This window comes from Phycodurus eques, chromosome 12 (genome assembly GCF_024500275.1).
Source record: "Phycodurus eques isolate BA_2022a chromosome 12, UOR_Pequ_1.1, whole genome shotgun sequence".
Lineage (NCBI taxonomy): Eukaryota > Metazoa > Chordata > Actinopteri > Syngnathiformes > Syngnathidae > Phycodurus > Phycodurus eques.
The window spans coordinates 11,990,952-12,007,034 of NC_084536.1; the positions used below are offsets into that span (position 1 = coordinate 11,990,952).

At 41.7% G+C, this 16,083-nt stretch overlaps 1 protein-coding gene across 7 annotated transcripts in view; it reads right to left on the reverse strand.

Annotated features, from left to right (window-relative positions):
* LOC133411046 (PTB domain-containing engulfment adapter protein 1) overlaps nucleotides 1-16,083 on the reverse strand; it is a 61,255-nt gene that overhangs the window by 6,382 nt on the left and 38,790 nt on the right. For 4 of the 7 annotated variants that reach the window (XM_061692870.1, XM_061692867.1, XM_061692868.1 and 1 more), the window contains exons 2-11: nucleotides 14,984-15,061; nucleotides 12,428-12,489; nucleotides 7,669-7,740; nucleotides 6,881-6,979; nucleotides 5,793-5,930; nucleotides 5,567-5,683; nucleotides 3,669-3,755; nucleotides 3,307-3,531; nucleotides 3,030-3,165; nucleotides 2,839-2,933 (exon numbers count right to left, since the gene is read on the reverse strand). In XM_061692870.1, coding sequence (XP_061548854.1) covers nucleotides 2,839-2,933; nucleotides 3,030-3,165; nucleotides 3,307-3,531; nucleotides 3,669-3,755; nucleotides 5,567-5,683; nucleotides 5,793-5,930; nucleotides 6,881-6,979; nucleotides 7,669-7,740; nucleotides 12,428-12,489; nucleotides 14,984-15,011 — 1,059 coding nt within the window. In that variant the 5' untranslated portion in view covers nucleotides 15,012-15,061. The remainder of the gene's footprint in view (nucleotides 1-2,838; nucleotides 2,934-3,029; nucleotides 3,166-3,306; nucleotides 3,532-3,668; nucleotides 3,756-5,566; nucleotides 5,684-5,792; nucleotides 5,931-6,880; nucleotides 6,980-7,668; nucleotides 7,741-12,427; nucleotides 12,490-14,983; nucleotides 15,062-16,083) is intronic. The other 3 variants (XM_061692873.1, XM_061692872.1, XM_061692871.1) reach the window with 2 other exon arrangements.

Genomic DNA, 16,083 nt, shown 5'->3' on the forward strand with positions numbered 1-16,083 from the left:
ATATGAATTGTGTGCTGATTTTATGTGCTTTTGCTACCCTGCAATCTTGTTGATGGTGGTGAAAATCTTTCTGCTTTTAGTCGTGGAATTTCTGTGTTTATTATTATTTTTTTCTATTATATTATTTTTTTTATTATGTACAACCCCAATTCCAATGACGTTGGGACGTTGTGTTAAAGATAAATAAAAAGAGAATACAATGATTTGTAAATCATTTTCAACCTATATTTAATTGAATACACTACAAAGACAAGATAGGTAATGTTCAAACTGATAAACTTGATCGTTTTTAGCAAATATTCATTAACTTAGAATTTTATGGCTGCAACACGTTCCAAAAAAGCTGGGACAGGTGGAAAAAAAGACGGAGAAAGTTGAGCAATGCTCATCAAACACCTGTTTGGAACATCCCACAGGTGAACAGGCCAATTGGGAACAGGTGGGTGATTGGGTATAAAAGGAGCTTCCCTGAATTGCTCAGTCATTCACAAGCAAAGATGGGGCGAGGTTCACCTCTTTGTGAACACGTGTGTGAGAAAATTGTCGAACAGTTTAACGACAATGTTCCTCAACGTACAATTGCAAGGAATTTAGGGTCCATAATATGCAAGGAATTTAGGGTCCATAATATCATCAAAAGGTTCAGAGTCTTGAGAAATCACTGCATGTAAGCGGCAATACCGAAAACCAACATTGAATGCCCGTGACCTTCGATCACTCAGGCGGCACTGCATCAAAAACCGACATCAAGTGTAAAGGGAACTGCCACACGGGCTCAGGAACACTTCAGAAAACCAATGTCAGTAAATAAAGTTCGGCGCTACATCAGTAAGTGCAGCTTGAAACTCTACTATGAAAAGCAAAAGCCATTTATCAACAACGCCCAGAAACGCCGCCGGCTTCTCTGGGCCCGAGCTCATCTAAAATGGACTGATGCAAAGTGGAAAAGTGTTCTGTGGTCCGACGAGTCCACGTTTCAAATTGTTTTTGGAAATTGTGGACGTCGTGTCCTCCGGGCCAAAGAGGAAAAGAACCATCCTAAGTGTTATGGACGCAAAGTTCAAAAGCCAGCATCTGTGATGGTATGGGGCTGTGTTAGTGCCAATGGCATGGGTAACTTACACATCTGTGAAGGCACCATTAATGCTGAAAGGTACATACAGGTTTTGGAGAAACATATGCTGCCATCCAAGCAACGTCTTTTTCATGGACGCCCCTGTGTCCTCAGTTCCCAAACGTTTATTGAATGTTGTTAAAAGAAAAGGTGAGTCAAACATGGCCCTGTCCCAGCTTTTTTGGAACGTGTTGTAGCCATAAAATTCTGAGTTAATGATTATTTGCTAAAAACAATAACGTTTATGAGTTTGAACATTAAATATCTTGTCTGTGTAGTGTATTCAATTAAATATAGGTCGAACCTGATTTGAAAATCATTGTATTCTGTTTTTATTTATGCTTAACACAACGTCCCTACTTCATTGGAATTGGGGTTGCATACCAGTGAGAACGTTTGTATTTTAGAGTCCCGAACCCACTCCCCCAAAACTTACTCAGTAGCGCCCTGTGAATTTTTTTCTAAGGAATTAGCCCCTAACGTGTTTCACAAAATTTGGTGGACATGCCTAGGACGAATGAAAAAGTGTCAAGGTCTTATATGGAAATTGAACAGGAATTTGGCCATTTCAGTTTGAAGCAAACATTTAAGGCAACTTCCAGGCCTCATACTTTGTTAAAGATTTATTTAAAAATAAATAAATCAGCCCCGGACATCAGTTTCATCGATCGACACAAAACTGGCCGTGTGAACGTGTCTATAATCACAGGAAGAACAAAAAACCCATGTCCAGAACTGAAAAGGAGGTCGGCCATTTTGGTTTGAAGCAGATATTTCAAAATTCAGGGCTCATAATTTGACATATTCTTACAAAGTGAACTTCGCCCAAATGAGCCCCAATCTGAAGCACGTATCTTAGACAGAGGGGAAATCCAAATATGAAAAGCTTTTTAGCTTTAAACTTTTTAATGTAGGTGGAGTGCAACGTCAAAGTTTGAGGATCATTTCAAGAATTTGCCGTGAAAATAGGGTGCGAGGGCCTAATCATCACTGTTCGCAGCTTTATTTGGTATTTTATTTCCAACCCCTTGCCATTCGTAAAAAACGTTTGTCATGGTTATTATTGTCAACTGATTTTCAATGTTACTTTTCAAAAACAAGCTCAAGTCCTAACATTTGCTTTTTTCCAGTTCATGAAAACATGAAACCGAAAGCCTTCAACAAATTTACTGCAAACGCCCGCTATTTGCAGGGCATAGGGAGCGAGCCCTGCCGCAAAGAGCGAAAAACTGTGAGTTATTGACACCTAGTTTAATAGTTTATACTGTAAATATAATATACTACAAACTAGGACCCCAAAATAGTTGATCATTTAAAACTTATAGTTCATTATCCTTAAAAATAAGATTATTCGATTTATTAAAAAAGCATCGCGTTAGATACACATTTGGCCAAGAGTCTCTATAACTTCCACTAACAACCCAGGCTAAACTTAGCTCCTCCCAAACATAAAAAACCTAAAAAAGTCTCTCAATTGAGATGTAACGCTTCAATAATACCTCCTTGACCCCAATTACTATTAGCTGGGGCTTTGGCGCCATCTTGTGGCATTGTAGGGCACCACAGAAAGAACAAAAAAATATGTGAAGACTAGGCGAGATTTTCAACAAATAGCTGAGGATATGTTCCACAAAGACCTTCTAGTCGGCAGAGGGGTTCACTGTATTAATACATTAATACAACCAAAGTACCGGGAAAAAAATATATATTAAATTGCTGCTCACCTGCATTTCATCGAGCTTAGACTGAATATCTGGAGGGAAGTCAGCTGAACCACAGGTGAATGGATCAAATGGCTCTGCACCAAACAGGTCTTTCCCTTCATACAAAACATGAAGGTTACGCGTAAAACCACCCATTAGAACGTGAACTTTAGTTTATGCTGTTGAAAAAGTACCACGAGGGGACTCCGCACCTATGTTTGGCGGCAGTTTGGTTGGTGGTGTTGGGCAGCCATTGCTGGCTTGTGTGGGTACCAGCACGGTCCCGGGGGAGAAGGGAACCATGTCAAAAATGTCTGTTGACTGTGGTTTTGTGGAGATGCTCCCTGCCTGTTTAAAGTGAAAGAAATAAGGGTAAGTTGGTAAATAAATTGAGAAGTGTAACAGATACAGAGTTAAAAGGCAGGAGATAATAAGAAGTAAGAGACGGCAACTGAGGTGAAACAACAAGAAGCACTGGGGGGAGTTTACGTGAGGTCGTGGGACGCTGCATCCCTCGGGAGGTTTAAGAGGAAGGAAAGTGGATTTGGCAGGCGGGGGAGTTAGTAGGCCAATAGACAGGTTGGACTCTGGCGAGCTCATAGGCGTGAGGGTGACAGAGGAGATCTCCAGGCAAGAGTTGATGTCGTGACACCAGAAAAGAGAAGAAGGCCTCTGCAGCATGTACGCTTCGTTAGCTTCATTTATATATAACGGCTGAGAAAAAAGACGGCAGACGGAACCTTTTATTAGTGAAGTGCTGCAGAAAGATCGCTGGACAGGTTTAAAAGGTTTTTGAATTTTGCATTTTGCCTCGATTAATGTGAGCAAACCACTGATTGCTTTGTCCTTACTGGGGGCATGTGGGTGATCATCAACTGCTCTTCGAGATCTTGAAGCTGCTTCTTTAGCTCTGAGTTTTCTGTTTCCAGTTCTTGAATCTGCATGAAAAACACAACACACCTAAACCTACAGTACAATACACACACGACAGTCAACGCCCGCTATTTGCGGGGTAGAGGGGTTGAGCCCTAGCGAAAAACAGCAATTGATGCACTACTTGAAATTTACTTAATAGTTTAAAACATTTTCAGAAAATGTGTCTGTTCTGTTTTTTCTGAATATATTTGACATGACAACTGCCCCCACACTGATTTAAAGCGACCCCATGACTTAGAAGCTAGGCTGGGCGAATATCCGCCACTTTAAAGCAATTACTAGAGTCACCTCAGGGCCTGAAGGTAAGCAGAGTTGTATTGTGTTGTACTGTATTTTTGTTACAGGCCACATCATAGTTTTTTTCCTCCGTGGGCCGGAATGACTGTGAACCCCTATAAATGTATGATTGCCTTATAATAGTACATGTCCATCCATCCATCCATCCATTTTCTAAGCCGCTTCTCCTCACTAGGGTCGCGGGCGTGCTGGAGCCTATCCCAGCTGTCATCGGGCAGGAGGAGGGGTACACCCTGAACTGGTTGCCAGCCAATCGCAGGGCACATACAAACAAACAACCAGTCACACTCAAAGTCACTCCAATTAATGCATGTTTTTGGGATGTGGGAGGAAACCGGAGTGCCCGGAGAAAACCCACGCAGGCACGGGGAGAACATGCAAACTCCACACAGGCGGGGCCGGGGATTGAACCCAGGTCCTCAGAACTGTGAGGCTGACGCTCTAACCAGTCGTCCACCGTGCCGCCAATAGTACATGTATAGCACACAAAAAAATTATGAATAACTAGTTTTGAAATCATAAGCCAGTAAAACAACATTGGCTAAATTATGATTCAGTATATTTTGAAAGGGGGAATGGTAACAAAAAATGTTTGCAATATTGCAACATTATTAAAAGTGACGACAATTTGCAATTTTGGTATTCAAGCAAGAAACATGAAGTCGATGCACATGATTTGCTTTCGCGGGCCACATAAAATGATGTGGCAGGCCGGATCTGGCCCCGGGCCCTGAGTTTAACACCTGTGAATTGACCAGTGGTGGCTTAGTATAAGCATCATTCATTTCCAGTCTGTACATGGAGGGGTGAACATTCTCTGCTCTGGAGGGAGTCTACAGTCTCCAATAACATAGCGGCTAGATTTGTTGCTAGTTGCTTTTTTGAAAAAATAGTTACGAGAGATCGAAAAAGTTGCCAAGTTGCCATCATAACCTTTGCTTTGTCGCAACGCCGTGGCTCCGCCCCCGATGCTCATAGGGACTGAATTGCCCCTCCAAAAACGAGTGTTTTTTTTAAAGTGTTCTGTAATTCTTTAATCCTTTGTGTATTTTGATAGAAGAATGTCAGCGATCAGTTGGGAACTGTTTTAAATTGTGAAAAAAACATGCCGTATCTCATCTCAGTTGGTAAACATTTCCAAAACAACATCCTAAACAGAGAACCATTTGAATAGAATATATTTTTAGACTTGCCATAAACAAACCCAATTCCCTGCAGTAGATGATTTTAAATCAATTTAAAAAGAACAACTATAGATATTGCTAAATTATGGCAAATGGGCTGCAGTACACAGTGTAAAGTGCTGTTGAAACATAATGTGCTTTACTTTATCATCATTTATCAATTGATGATTGCTGAGCTGCCAAACCAGCTAACTAAAAAGCTCACTCACTGCAACCCCCACTCAGATGAGACATCATTAACGGGCAATTAGTGATGGTTGCACGTCAATGTCAATTACGCTCATTAATAACGCCAAACAAGCTGAAAAGAAGAACCACAATGGATGACTTACTCTTTTCTGCAGACTTCCAATCTGCTTCCTGGTTTCCACATCTTTGCCTCCCGACTCCAGGAATTTCTTGTAGGCCAAGTCAAAGGCCTGGCCGATCGTTAGCGTGATCTCTTCAGCCTACAATGTCACACGGTGATATTCAACTTAAATGTCACTGTCGACCGAAGTCGACTGGCAATTGAGCATGAAGCAGAGACATCCACTTGGCAAAACCTGAGGCACTTACACACTTTTCACTGTCAAACACATAACACAGGTGTTTGTTGGACTCGGAGTCCTTGCAGATGAATGTGAATATTCTTTTATCTGTTTTGTCATCCGCACAGAAGGATATTCGGTGTAACTGACAATTGTGCTGCACATCCTGGAAAAACAAAACACAACATTCTATTAGTTGAGTTACCAAAGCGGGGTACACATGTACACTATAGAGCCTACGACGATGTTCGCACAGCAGGTCAATTTTGATTTTTTTGTCCAAATGTGACATGTATTTTATTTTTTTTCATGTCAAAGTGAAAAGTACCACTCCGTTTTTTTTCAAATCCGACCCAGGCCTTTCGTATGTGGATATGAATCGGATATGGAGAAGAGTTGCTTAAGCTAACAGTTAGCCTAGCTTATTCTATTTCTTTCTTCTTCTTTGTAGTTTGCAGCAGTCTGAAAAACCTGTGTCAAAAAAGGTAAGCAGAGCTGCAATTAGTTTTGTTGAACGCACGGGTTTTGTTCAATCAGGCCAGTGGTGGCTTAGCTCCAGCGCGATTTATTTGCAGTCTGGACGCAGAAGGGTGAACATGATCTGCTCTGCTCTCAGAGTCTACAGAAATCTCCAACAACACCATAGAAAGTGGCTAGATTTGCTGCTAGTTGCTTTTTCGAATAATAGAAACTAAAGGTGTCAGAAAAGTGCTAAATATCAGACGCTAAGATGGCAACTCTGGGTTCAGCTCAGTTCGACCAGGTAAAAAAAGTTGTTTGAATTTTTCCTTGTCATGTGTGGGGCCTCACAGGTTTTAAAAATCGGTAAACATGTAAAATGTAAAATGTAATCGGTATGCATGTACTTTGAAACATCTGTTGTGTTAATTTCTTACCAACAATGTTCATGAAGCACGAATCATGAAGAAATATGACAACACAATGAAAATTCTATTTTTAAAATTATACTTAAAGAAGCAATGAAATACCAGCAGAATAAGTTTTGATTTTTTTTCCTCAAGACTTTGAACATAACAGGGGAGCTAAGAAGAATAGCATCAAAACAAAACAACAATAAAGTGGATGGAAAACACAAGTCCACTTTTAAGCACTTACTTTTGTCTTAGGATCTAGAATTTTCACACCATAAATAGAAATCTGCAGCTCGACTTTTGGGGTTTTCTGTCCCTCTGACTTCTTGATGTGTCTCTGAAACTTCAAAGAGGTGAGTTACATCAGTTTGTTCATCAGCAATAAATAGCAGTGTTAAGAAAACAAGTCAGTAAAATGTGCTGTTGGCATGGTGCTCAGGTCAGCTGGTTTAGGGCTTTCCATTATCCACTCATGACAATCATGAAATGAACCGGTGATTGGACTGCATTCTGGGACTTGTATCAGCAGTGCTTTTGTGACTTGGTGACTGACTAGTTCAGAAAGAAGATAAAATAATCTTCAGTCCAAAGAAAAGTATGACAATGTTGGAAGATAATACAATAAATTCATTCTTATCTTCCGTCTGGATATGATCATGTTAAACAGTAACAATGGCACTGATGCTAAGACTAAAGTATGCTTTGCCATTAATAATGCAGCTCAGTAGGTACAAGTTCTTGATTTATTGTCTCAACTGTGTACACTGTACTTTTAAAATCACACAGGGATTCAAGTTGAGAGTTTAAAGCCATTTTTACGGTAGATAAATAATGTCTTTTATCGCCCTCTGCATCGAGTCACTAAATATCATCCATGCTTGGAAGGAATAGTAAAAAAGGCACCTTGCCAGTGGCTAAAAGGTTAATATTTATCCGAGCAACTGTCTCTTCTGAGTTTTTAATCTTGACCGTAGCTTTCACAACGGACACTTTCTTGCTCCTTCAGGCGAGAGTCCCGAGTCAACCTTTTACCTTAAGCTTTCTCACTGCATCCTTGACAACCTCTGTTCCTTTCGGGGCCTCCACCTCGGTGTTACCAAGGAACTGGAAGACAACACAGATGATCTATGAGAGGTAATTCACTAACTGTTTATCTAGTAATGTACACAGGCCGGATGATCAACCAGCACGTCTACAAAGAGATCGTGTGGTGTTGACTTAGTTCAATAAGGAGGAAGAGGTGAGAGTTGTGGGCAGGAACACTCGCACCTACTCAAAATGCCCTGAGCATCTGACAGATTCCTGGGTGAGAAGAACATCGCCAGGCTGGAGCAAACTCCCTACCCACCTGACTTTGCGCCGTGTGATTGTTTTGCGTACACTGGTGACCACTTTGAAAGGAAAGCTTGTAGTTGTATTTGAAATATATCTTGTGTGATGCCAATCCAAGAGGATTTCTGACACTCCTTGTATGTCCTAAATCAGGTGGGCAGAAAACTGCTTTTGACAAGAAGACGTAAGGACAAATAATCTATAAATCCTTTACTATATGAGGCAATTTATCACACGGCAGAACAATGATCTTAGTGGTTAGTGTGGCTGCCTCACAGTTCAGTTTTATCACATACAGTCCTGGCAGGCACATAAAAGCTAAACAGCTGATCCTGCTTATACTCATCTTTATAGTTTTAACAGTATTCGTATGCATACGTCTTTCAAAACATCTCACAATTCAATTCATCCCTCCCAGATGGCTCTTCCATGCTTCCCAATGCATGAACAAGACCGGCATAAACAAACCAAAGAGAAACTTCTGCAGCAGCTCTATCATTCTCCAACAGATGGAGCCATTAAATACTATGTGCTTGTGCAGCAGGAGCAGCAAATGCTTGAGCGCATCAGTGAGCTAAATAGGTAGCTTCTTCCAATAATAGACCTCATAAACACAGGTGGTGGCCCCTAAAAGGTCAGGAAAATTAAAATATCTCCAAGTATAACACGGCGGCTCAAGCAGACTTTGAACGCTTGGGTCTCTGCTACGAACCGTTTGAATCATTCCAAGGCTGAGTTTTGTTTGCAGCTTGGCTTGTCAACAAATGGTCCTGCACTCATGCGGCATGAAGCCAGTCTATATGTGGGTTTTTGTCTTGCATGCCCTATTTAACCCTATAAAAGTGCCTCTATGCTCTAGCCACACGCTAAATTACTTATTTTTATTCCAACAGTAATTATCTGTTCCTGTGAGGCCATACTATAAAAGATAATCGGTTTTCCGAAGTCGAATAGTAATAAAAACCAGAGAAACCAAAATACGTCCTAAAATATCCATCTAATTAAATCGGCCAAGCTGGAAACGGGCAGTGGGATAATATTTCTGCAAGGACTTTTATTAACTGAAACACCACTAACACTGCTGCTCCTCCACATCGAGAGGAGCCAGATGAGGTGGCTAGGGCATCTGATTCGGATGCCTCCCGGACGCCTCCCTGGTGCGGTGTTCCGGGCACGTCCTACTGGGAGGAGAACCCGGGCATGACCCAGGAGACGCTGGAGACACTACGTCTTTCGGTTGGCCTGGGAACGCCCCGAGATCTCCCCGAAATAGCTGTATGAAGTGGCTGGGGAGAGGGAAGTATGGGCTCTCCCTGCTAAAGCTACTGCCCCCGCGACCCGACCTCGGATAAGCGGTAGAAAATGGATGGATGGATTGATGGATGGAAGGACCACTAACAGCACAAATCAAGAAAAACAAATGGGAGAGTTTCATATGAGGATGTTAACACTCAGCATTGGTATGACAAACATGTCTTTGTAGCTGACAAAAGCCCAGAATAGAAACGGAGAAGTGATGGCTCTTGACCAGCGCGTTCTGTCAGAGACTGAGGCCGTTTCAGAGGGCAACACCGAGATGAGAGGATCATCCATCACTGACTCATCCAGCAGAAAAACAAACCGTCCCTGTCTGTCTCTGTGTCGTCAAGCCAAAGAGCTTGAGGATTGTGTGCTATTAACGCACAAATTAGATAAAATATGCAGCGATTTCCACCTCGTGATAGTCCATTTAAAGTAATGATCCACTAAAATGTCTCTACACAATTCGCTCTTCTGAGCTGAAAGTTTTTTATGACTTAATTTACTTGATCTCTTTTAAAATCATTGCGCAAATGAGACACACCGGTTGAACTGATATTTTGATATTATATAGCAGTCTTGTAGCCACAAACAATTAATGATATATTGATGTATTCGCCGGGGTTTAGGGACTGGAGTGGAAAATATTGACCCCCCCCACACACACACACACTCACAAAATGGAGACCTATAGCAACAGTTTAAACTGTAAATGTATAAAAAAAGCTATGATCCCAATGCATCCATCCATCCATTCATTTTCTTCCGCTTATCCGAGGTTGGGTTGCAGGGCCAGTAGCTTGAGCAGGGACACCCAGACTTCCCTATCCCAGCCACTTCATCCAACTCTTCCAGGGGGATCCCGAGGTGTTCCGAGTCCAGCCGGGAGAAATAGTCTCTCCAGCGTCTCCTGGGTCGTCCCTGGGGTCTCCTCCCGGTGGGAAGTGCCCGGAACACCTCACCAGGGACCCGTGAAGGAGGCATCCTAATCAGATGCCCGAACCACCTCATCTGGCTCCTCTCAATGTGGAGGAGCAAGGGCTCTACTCTGAGCCCCTTGCGGATGACTGAGCTTCTCACCCTATCTCTAAGAGAGAGCCCAGACACCCTGCGGAGACAACTAATTTCAGTCGCTTGTATCCGGGATCTTGTTCTTTCGATCACGACCCACAGCTTGTGACCATAGGTGAGGGTAGGAACGTCGATCGGCCGGTTAATAGAGAGCTTCGCCTTTCGGCTTAGCTCCTTCTTCACCACAACGGACCGACACAAAGTCCGCATCACTGCAGACGCTGCACCAATCTGCCTGTCCATCTCCTGCTCCATTCTTCCCTCACTCGTGAACAAGACCCCAAGATAATTGAACTCCTCCACTTGGGGCAGGATCTCATCCCCGACATGGAGAGGGCACGCCACCCTCTCCTGAGGACCATGGTCTCAGATTTGGAGGTGCTGATTTTCATCCTAGCTGCTTCACACTCGGCTGAGAACCACTCCAGTGAGAGTTGGAGATCACGGCTAGATGAAGTCAACAGAACCACATCATCTGCAAAAGCAGAGATGCAATACCGAGGCCACCAAACCGGACCCCTTCTACGCCTTGGTTGTGCCTAGAAATTCTGTCCATAAAAATTATTCACAGAATCGGTGACAAAGGGCAGCCTTGGCGGAGTCCAACCTTCACCGGAAACGAGTCTGACTTACTGTCAGCAATGCAGACCAAGCTCTGACACTGGTCGTACAGGGACCGAACACCCCGTATCAGGGGGTTCGGTACCCCATATTCCCGAAGCACCCCCCACAGGATTCTCTGAGGGACACGGTCGAACCCCTTCTCCAAGTCCACAAAACACATGTAGACTGGTTGGGCGAACTCCCATGCACTGTCGAGGACCTTGCCAAGGGTGTAGAGCTGGTCCACTGTTCCACGGCCAGGACAAAAACCACACTGCTCCTCCTAAATCTGAGATTCGACTGGAATGGACCCCATCTCCAGTACCCCTGAATAGACCTTGCCAGGGAGGCTGAGGAGTGTGGCACTCCTGTAGTCGGAACACCACCCCAGTTTACCAATCCAGAGGCACTCTCCCCGATGTCCATGCGATGTTGCAAAGGCGTGTCAACCAGGACAGCCCCACAACATCCAGAGTCTTTAGCCACCAAGGAGCTTTTTAACCACCTCGGTGACCTCAACCCCAGAGATAGTTGGGTTCCTCCCAATCACGCCCTTCCAGCTCTCACTGTCATTTCCCCACGTGAGCATTGAAGTCCCTACCAGAACGATGGCGTCTCCAGCGGGAGCACTCTCCAGCACCCCCTCCAAGGACTCCAAAAAGGGTGATCCCAAAACACTTAAATATTATTTTGTACTCATTTTACAACATTGCCCTTTAAAATTAATCATTTACAGATTATTTGATTTTGAAAACAATTTACTGGACATGTAACTTCACAGGCAACGAAGACTCTGTAACTTCCCCTAACAACCCTAGCTAAACTACTTGGCATACAAGGCTTGTCTCTCAGTTGAGATGTAGAAATATAACATACTTCCTTGACAGCAATTAATATACTATTTTCCTATTTAGACAGGGCTTGGGCAGCATATTGTGCAATCTTACGTTGTTTCAGAAATAGTACAACGGCCAGCAATTAGGTGAGTTTTTCAGCAATAAGATCGGTATAGTTTCGCTAGAAACTTTGTCCAAGTCTGAGTTTGAGTTTGGTAACAAAGACTGTACTTAGCATCGGCCCAGCAGTAGAAGGGAACATGGCGTAAAGTGGTGCACTTGCACCACAGAGAAAACTGGTCAAAAACTGGTGTATTTCAGTATAACTTTGGTAATTCTTGATCATTGAAGTATTTTGACGAAAGCATTTTTTAGATTGAGACACCTTGGAACTGTTAAATTGTGGAAAATACAGATAGTATATCTAATTTTAAAGCATATTTATAAATATTTAAATAAAACTAACCTGTTTAAAGTATGTTTACTGGACATGTCCTTTGAATACGGCGGTCATCTCATAGGAAATGTACTATGCATCCCCTGATATGAGGAAAGTCTCGTTCTTTGTTCCATGTAACTTTAAAATGGCACGTCTTTATCACCACACTGTTGCTCTCGTCTACTCTAACAGTAACACAAATAAAACATACCTTCACGTTGTAGGCTATGTAATGCTTGGCCAGGGCTTCGGGTGTGTGCATCCATGATTTCTCTGAATTAAAGAAACAACAACACATAGTTAATATTAGTACCTATTAAGGTTAGGTTAACGTGTCATATCAATAAACAGGCCGGATTTGAGCATTATTCCACCTTTCCAATCTATGTGAGCAAAGGCTTATGGATCTCTTTAACATAATCCTCACGGTCTCAAAAACATATTCCTGTGGTGTGTTTTAAGAGTCATTCTTTTCTCTACAATGTGTTCAGAAGATAAAGAATGTGTTGAAAATCAGTATGTGTGTAGCTTCTTTATTTATCTGGATGTAAAGTATGGTATTCAGTGGCAAAAATAATACAATGAAGCCTTGAGATAAAAGTTTAATTTTTCCAGTGACCTCCCGTCCCATTAAAATGATGGAAATGCCATCAATCCACTGCAGCCCCCCACCAAAAAAAATATTTTTGGGGTCATTGTTTATTTATACAGAAAACAGCCCTCTATAATGTTGTATCTTATAGTAACAACATGCATGTGAAGAATTAAAACAGTTCAATTTATCATAATTAATTCATTGTGGCTCCTGCTGGTCTGCCTGACTTGACGTATAATACAGTCATGCAGACAAACGAAGAAGAGTATCTCGCAGCTACTCTAAGTAGCTGTAAGTGACTCAGTAACATTAGTCGTTTTTTGCAAAATATAAAGAATATATGCTTGTGAGCGTTATACAGTAACACCGCCACACAGTGTAGATGCTATTTGTTAGCATTAAGCCAGCGAACCTTAAGGAAAAGTTATGTTGTTGTTATACACACGTAATTTTCTAAGTTTTATGATTAGTTTGACAGTAATAGGGAGTGACATTAAACAGCTGCCTGGAAGCCTCTTTTTAAAGATCTGTTCCCTCTCTGGCAAACTGCTGCTTGTTGTGAAGTGAGTTGAGTTCACTGCCATCATGCAGCGCGCATCTGAAATTGTTGCTCGCATGTTCAAGCACAAAAAAAATCAGCCAAATGATGGCCCGTGACTCGAAAAACTCATAAGTCAGGTAACACATATCTCAAGGTACATCACAAGCATATTACAGCAAGCAACCAAACAGTTATGCACAGTCACATCTGAGATAGGATGGATCATTATTAGTCATTGTGTAGGAAGAACACAGTCATTTATCAGCAACCGATAAGCAGCATCCTTTACTTTACAATCCATCCATTAGTAGCTTATAAGTGTTTACAAGCACTCTACTCCTTTGTGGTGGTTGCCAAAGTTTTTGCAAGCTCTTACAAGGTGAAAACAAATCAACTGTCCTAATTAGTGTTCATTTGATGATCCTTATTTGTAATTAGTCTTATATTGCAAAGCAACCAGAGGACAAACATTTGACTTAATTTTGATGGCACTGAAAAAAAAGCTCCCATTATTAAGACTGAGTGAGATAGGGCATTTTGTGGCATCAAATACTGATGGGCTCAGGAACAGTAGCAATGGGTGCAGTTGTTGAAGGTTGTTCTACTGTATGTAGTTTGGTTGTCATGTGCTGTGTGACAGCCAAGATCAAGTCCTACGGTGGGAGGACAAGTATTTGAACAACATACTATGTTTTTATACGTATGTAGTATGTGAACCCTTTGGAATTTCTTACATTTCTGCATAAATTGGTCATCAAATGTAGCCTGACCTTCATCACCAATCACAAGAATAAACAGAGTCACAATCACAAGAATAAACAGAGAACACTTTTCTCATGACTTAAATTTTCATGTGGAAGTTTGTCAGATCTTGATAATTGTTTAATAAACCTATGAATAATTACAAAAACATTTGGACATATGTATGCTATGACAAGGCATCAACTGGTACAAAATGACACTGATACTGTACATCCAGCATATACTGTACATATTAATAATTACTTGCAAACTCAATATTTAGAAGACCTATGGGGGATCGGCGTATGAATTATGACAACTAAACATCATTATAGCCTAGTGGGCCCTGTACAATTTTCCCAACATTTTTCAAAAATCCCCCTGCCCTGTTGATTTACAGCAGAAGAGCAAGATGCAGGACAGATGGTAGTAAACACATCAAGCTGTTTTTCCCAAAAATGCACCCCCGAATTTTCCTTTGTCTGTCCTTGGGCAGGGTCACCTCAAAACTGTGTGCCGTATGTACATTCCTGTAGGATTACTCATGATTATGACCGGATGTTTTTCTCTTAAGTGCCCGTTGTGTTTTCCCGAGTGCTGCTACGCTGCGCATATGAATAGTTTTTTATGTTGATAATTTTTTTTAAAATCTTTTGTTTGAACTCAATTGGTAGTCACGCAACCATTCTGAATGAATTGTTTAGATGAAAGAGTTAAACAATGATACAGGTTAAAATTCATAATTCAACCAATTCCCACAATTGGGCATGGGTGTTTTACTTATGTCAAGCAAAATGCACAGGTACTGATACATTGTTTTTTTTGTTGTTGCTTTACTCCTTTCCAGATGAGTTGGTGCAGCTTAAACTTAATTGGCTGTGTCTACTCACCTTTTTTCCTGTTGAAGGCACGATTCATAGTGGAAAATGTGTGCCGCTGTTCCTACCGACTGTATTCAGATATTCCACCTAGGAGAGCAGAGGAAAAACACATTCAACTAGAAGTAACAGTCTAATGAAAACAGGAAAACAAGTTTGTCAGCTTTCCAAATCTTGCAAGATGGTGACCCAATGTATTCCTCTGAAGACCTTTTGCATTTACCACTAGGCTGCCTCATATTAAACATCATTTTAAAAGAGAAGAATTATTTATTTCAACAAATGTAAGTGTCTTGCAATCTCTGGGACTGCAAGGGCAAACTGTCCAGGACTAGGTAGCTGCTGTCAGCTATCACATGTCCCCCACAATCAATATTTTTTTATCCTTTTACTGTGGGGAAATATGCAAGGCTGACCACGTAACAACTATATTAGCCATCACTGTTGCAAACAAATTAGCTTTTGCCCTGGCAATTTAAAACAATTGACTGGCATTTCCAATTTATCACAGGGAGTCTGAGCTATTACTGCGTCCAAGTTAATGTGAAAAATTATCATAGTCAGAAATGGCAAACTAGGTAATAGAACTAACACTGAATATCAAAAATATTACTACTACTGTCAGAAGAAACTTGCCGTGGGTTATCTGCAGGGTTATCTATATGGTTTTAATAATTTCTAAAGTGACACTTCTATAATGACTTGAAGGAGTTGCACTAACCAAAACAGTCCAAACAAGGGTTTACTCTCTGCAATAGTGTTGCACCAAGAACCGAAACCAGTACCGTACTGAGGTTTTTTTTACGTAAAAAAAGAACACGGTACCAGGTTTTCTTTTTTAGTACCGCAAAAAAAAAAAAAAGAAAGAAACTTAACGCGACAATGCTGAATTCATACGTTGTCTTAAAGGCCGGTACCCAAAAAGCCGACACTCAGCCAATGACTGCCTGTCTTCCGACAAGTTGTGTGCGCTCGACTGCGTGGGAGCTGGGAGAATGAAACAGCTTCAAAAGCTGCCGACGAGTTCCCTAGAACTGTGAGGCAGATGTGCTAACCAGTCGGCCATGGTGCCGGCCATGGGAGAAATCAAATGCAGTCAAATACAAGAATAC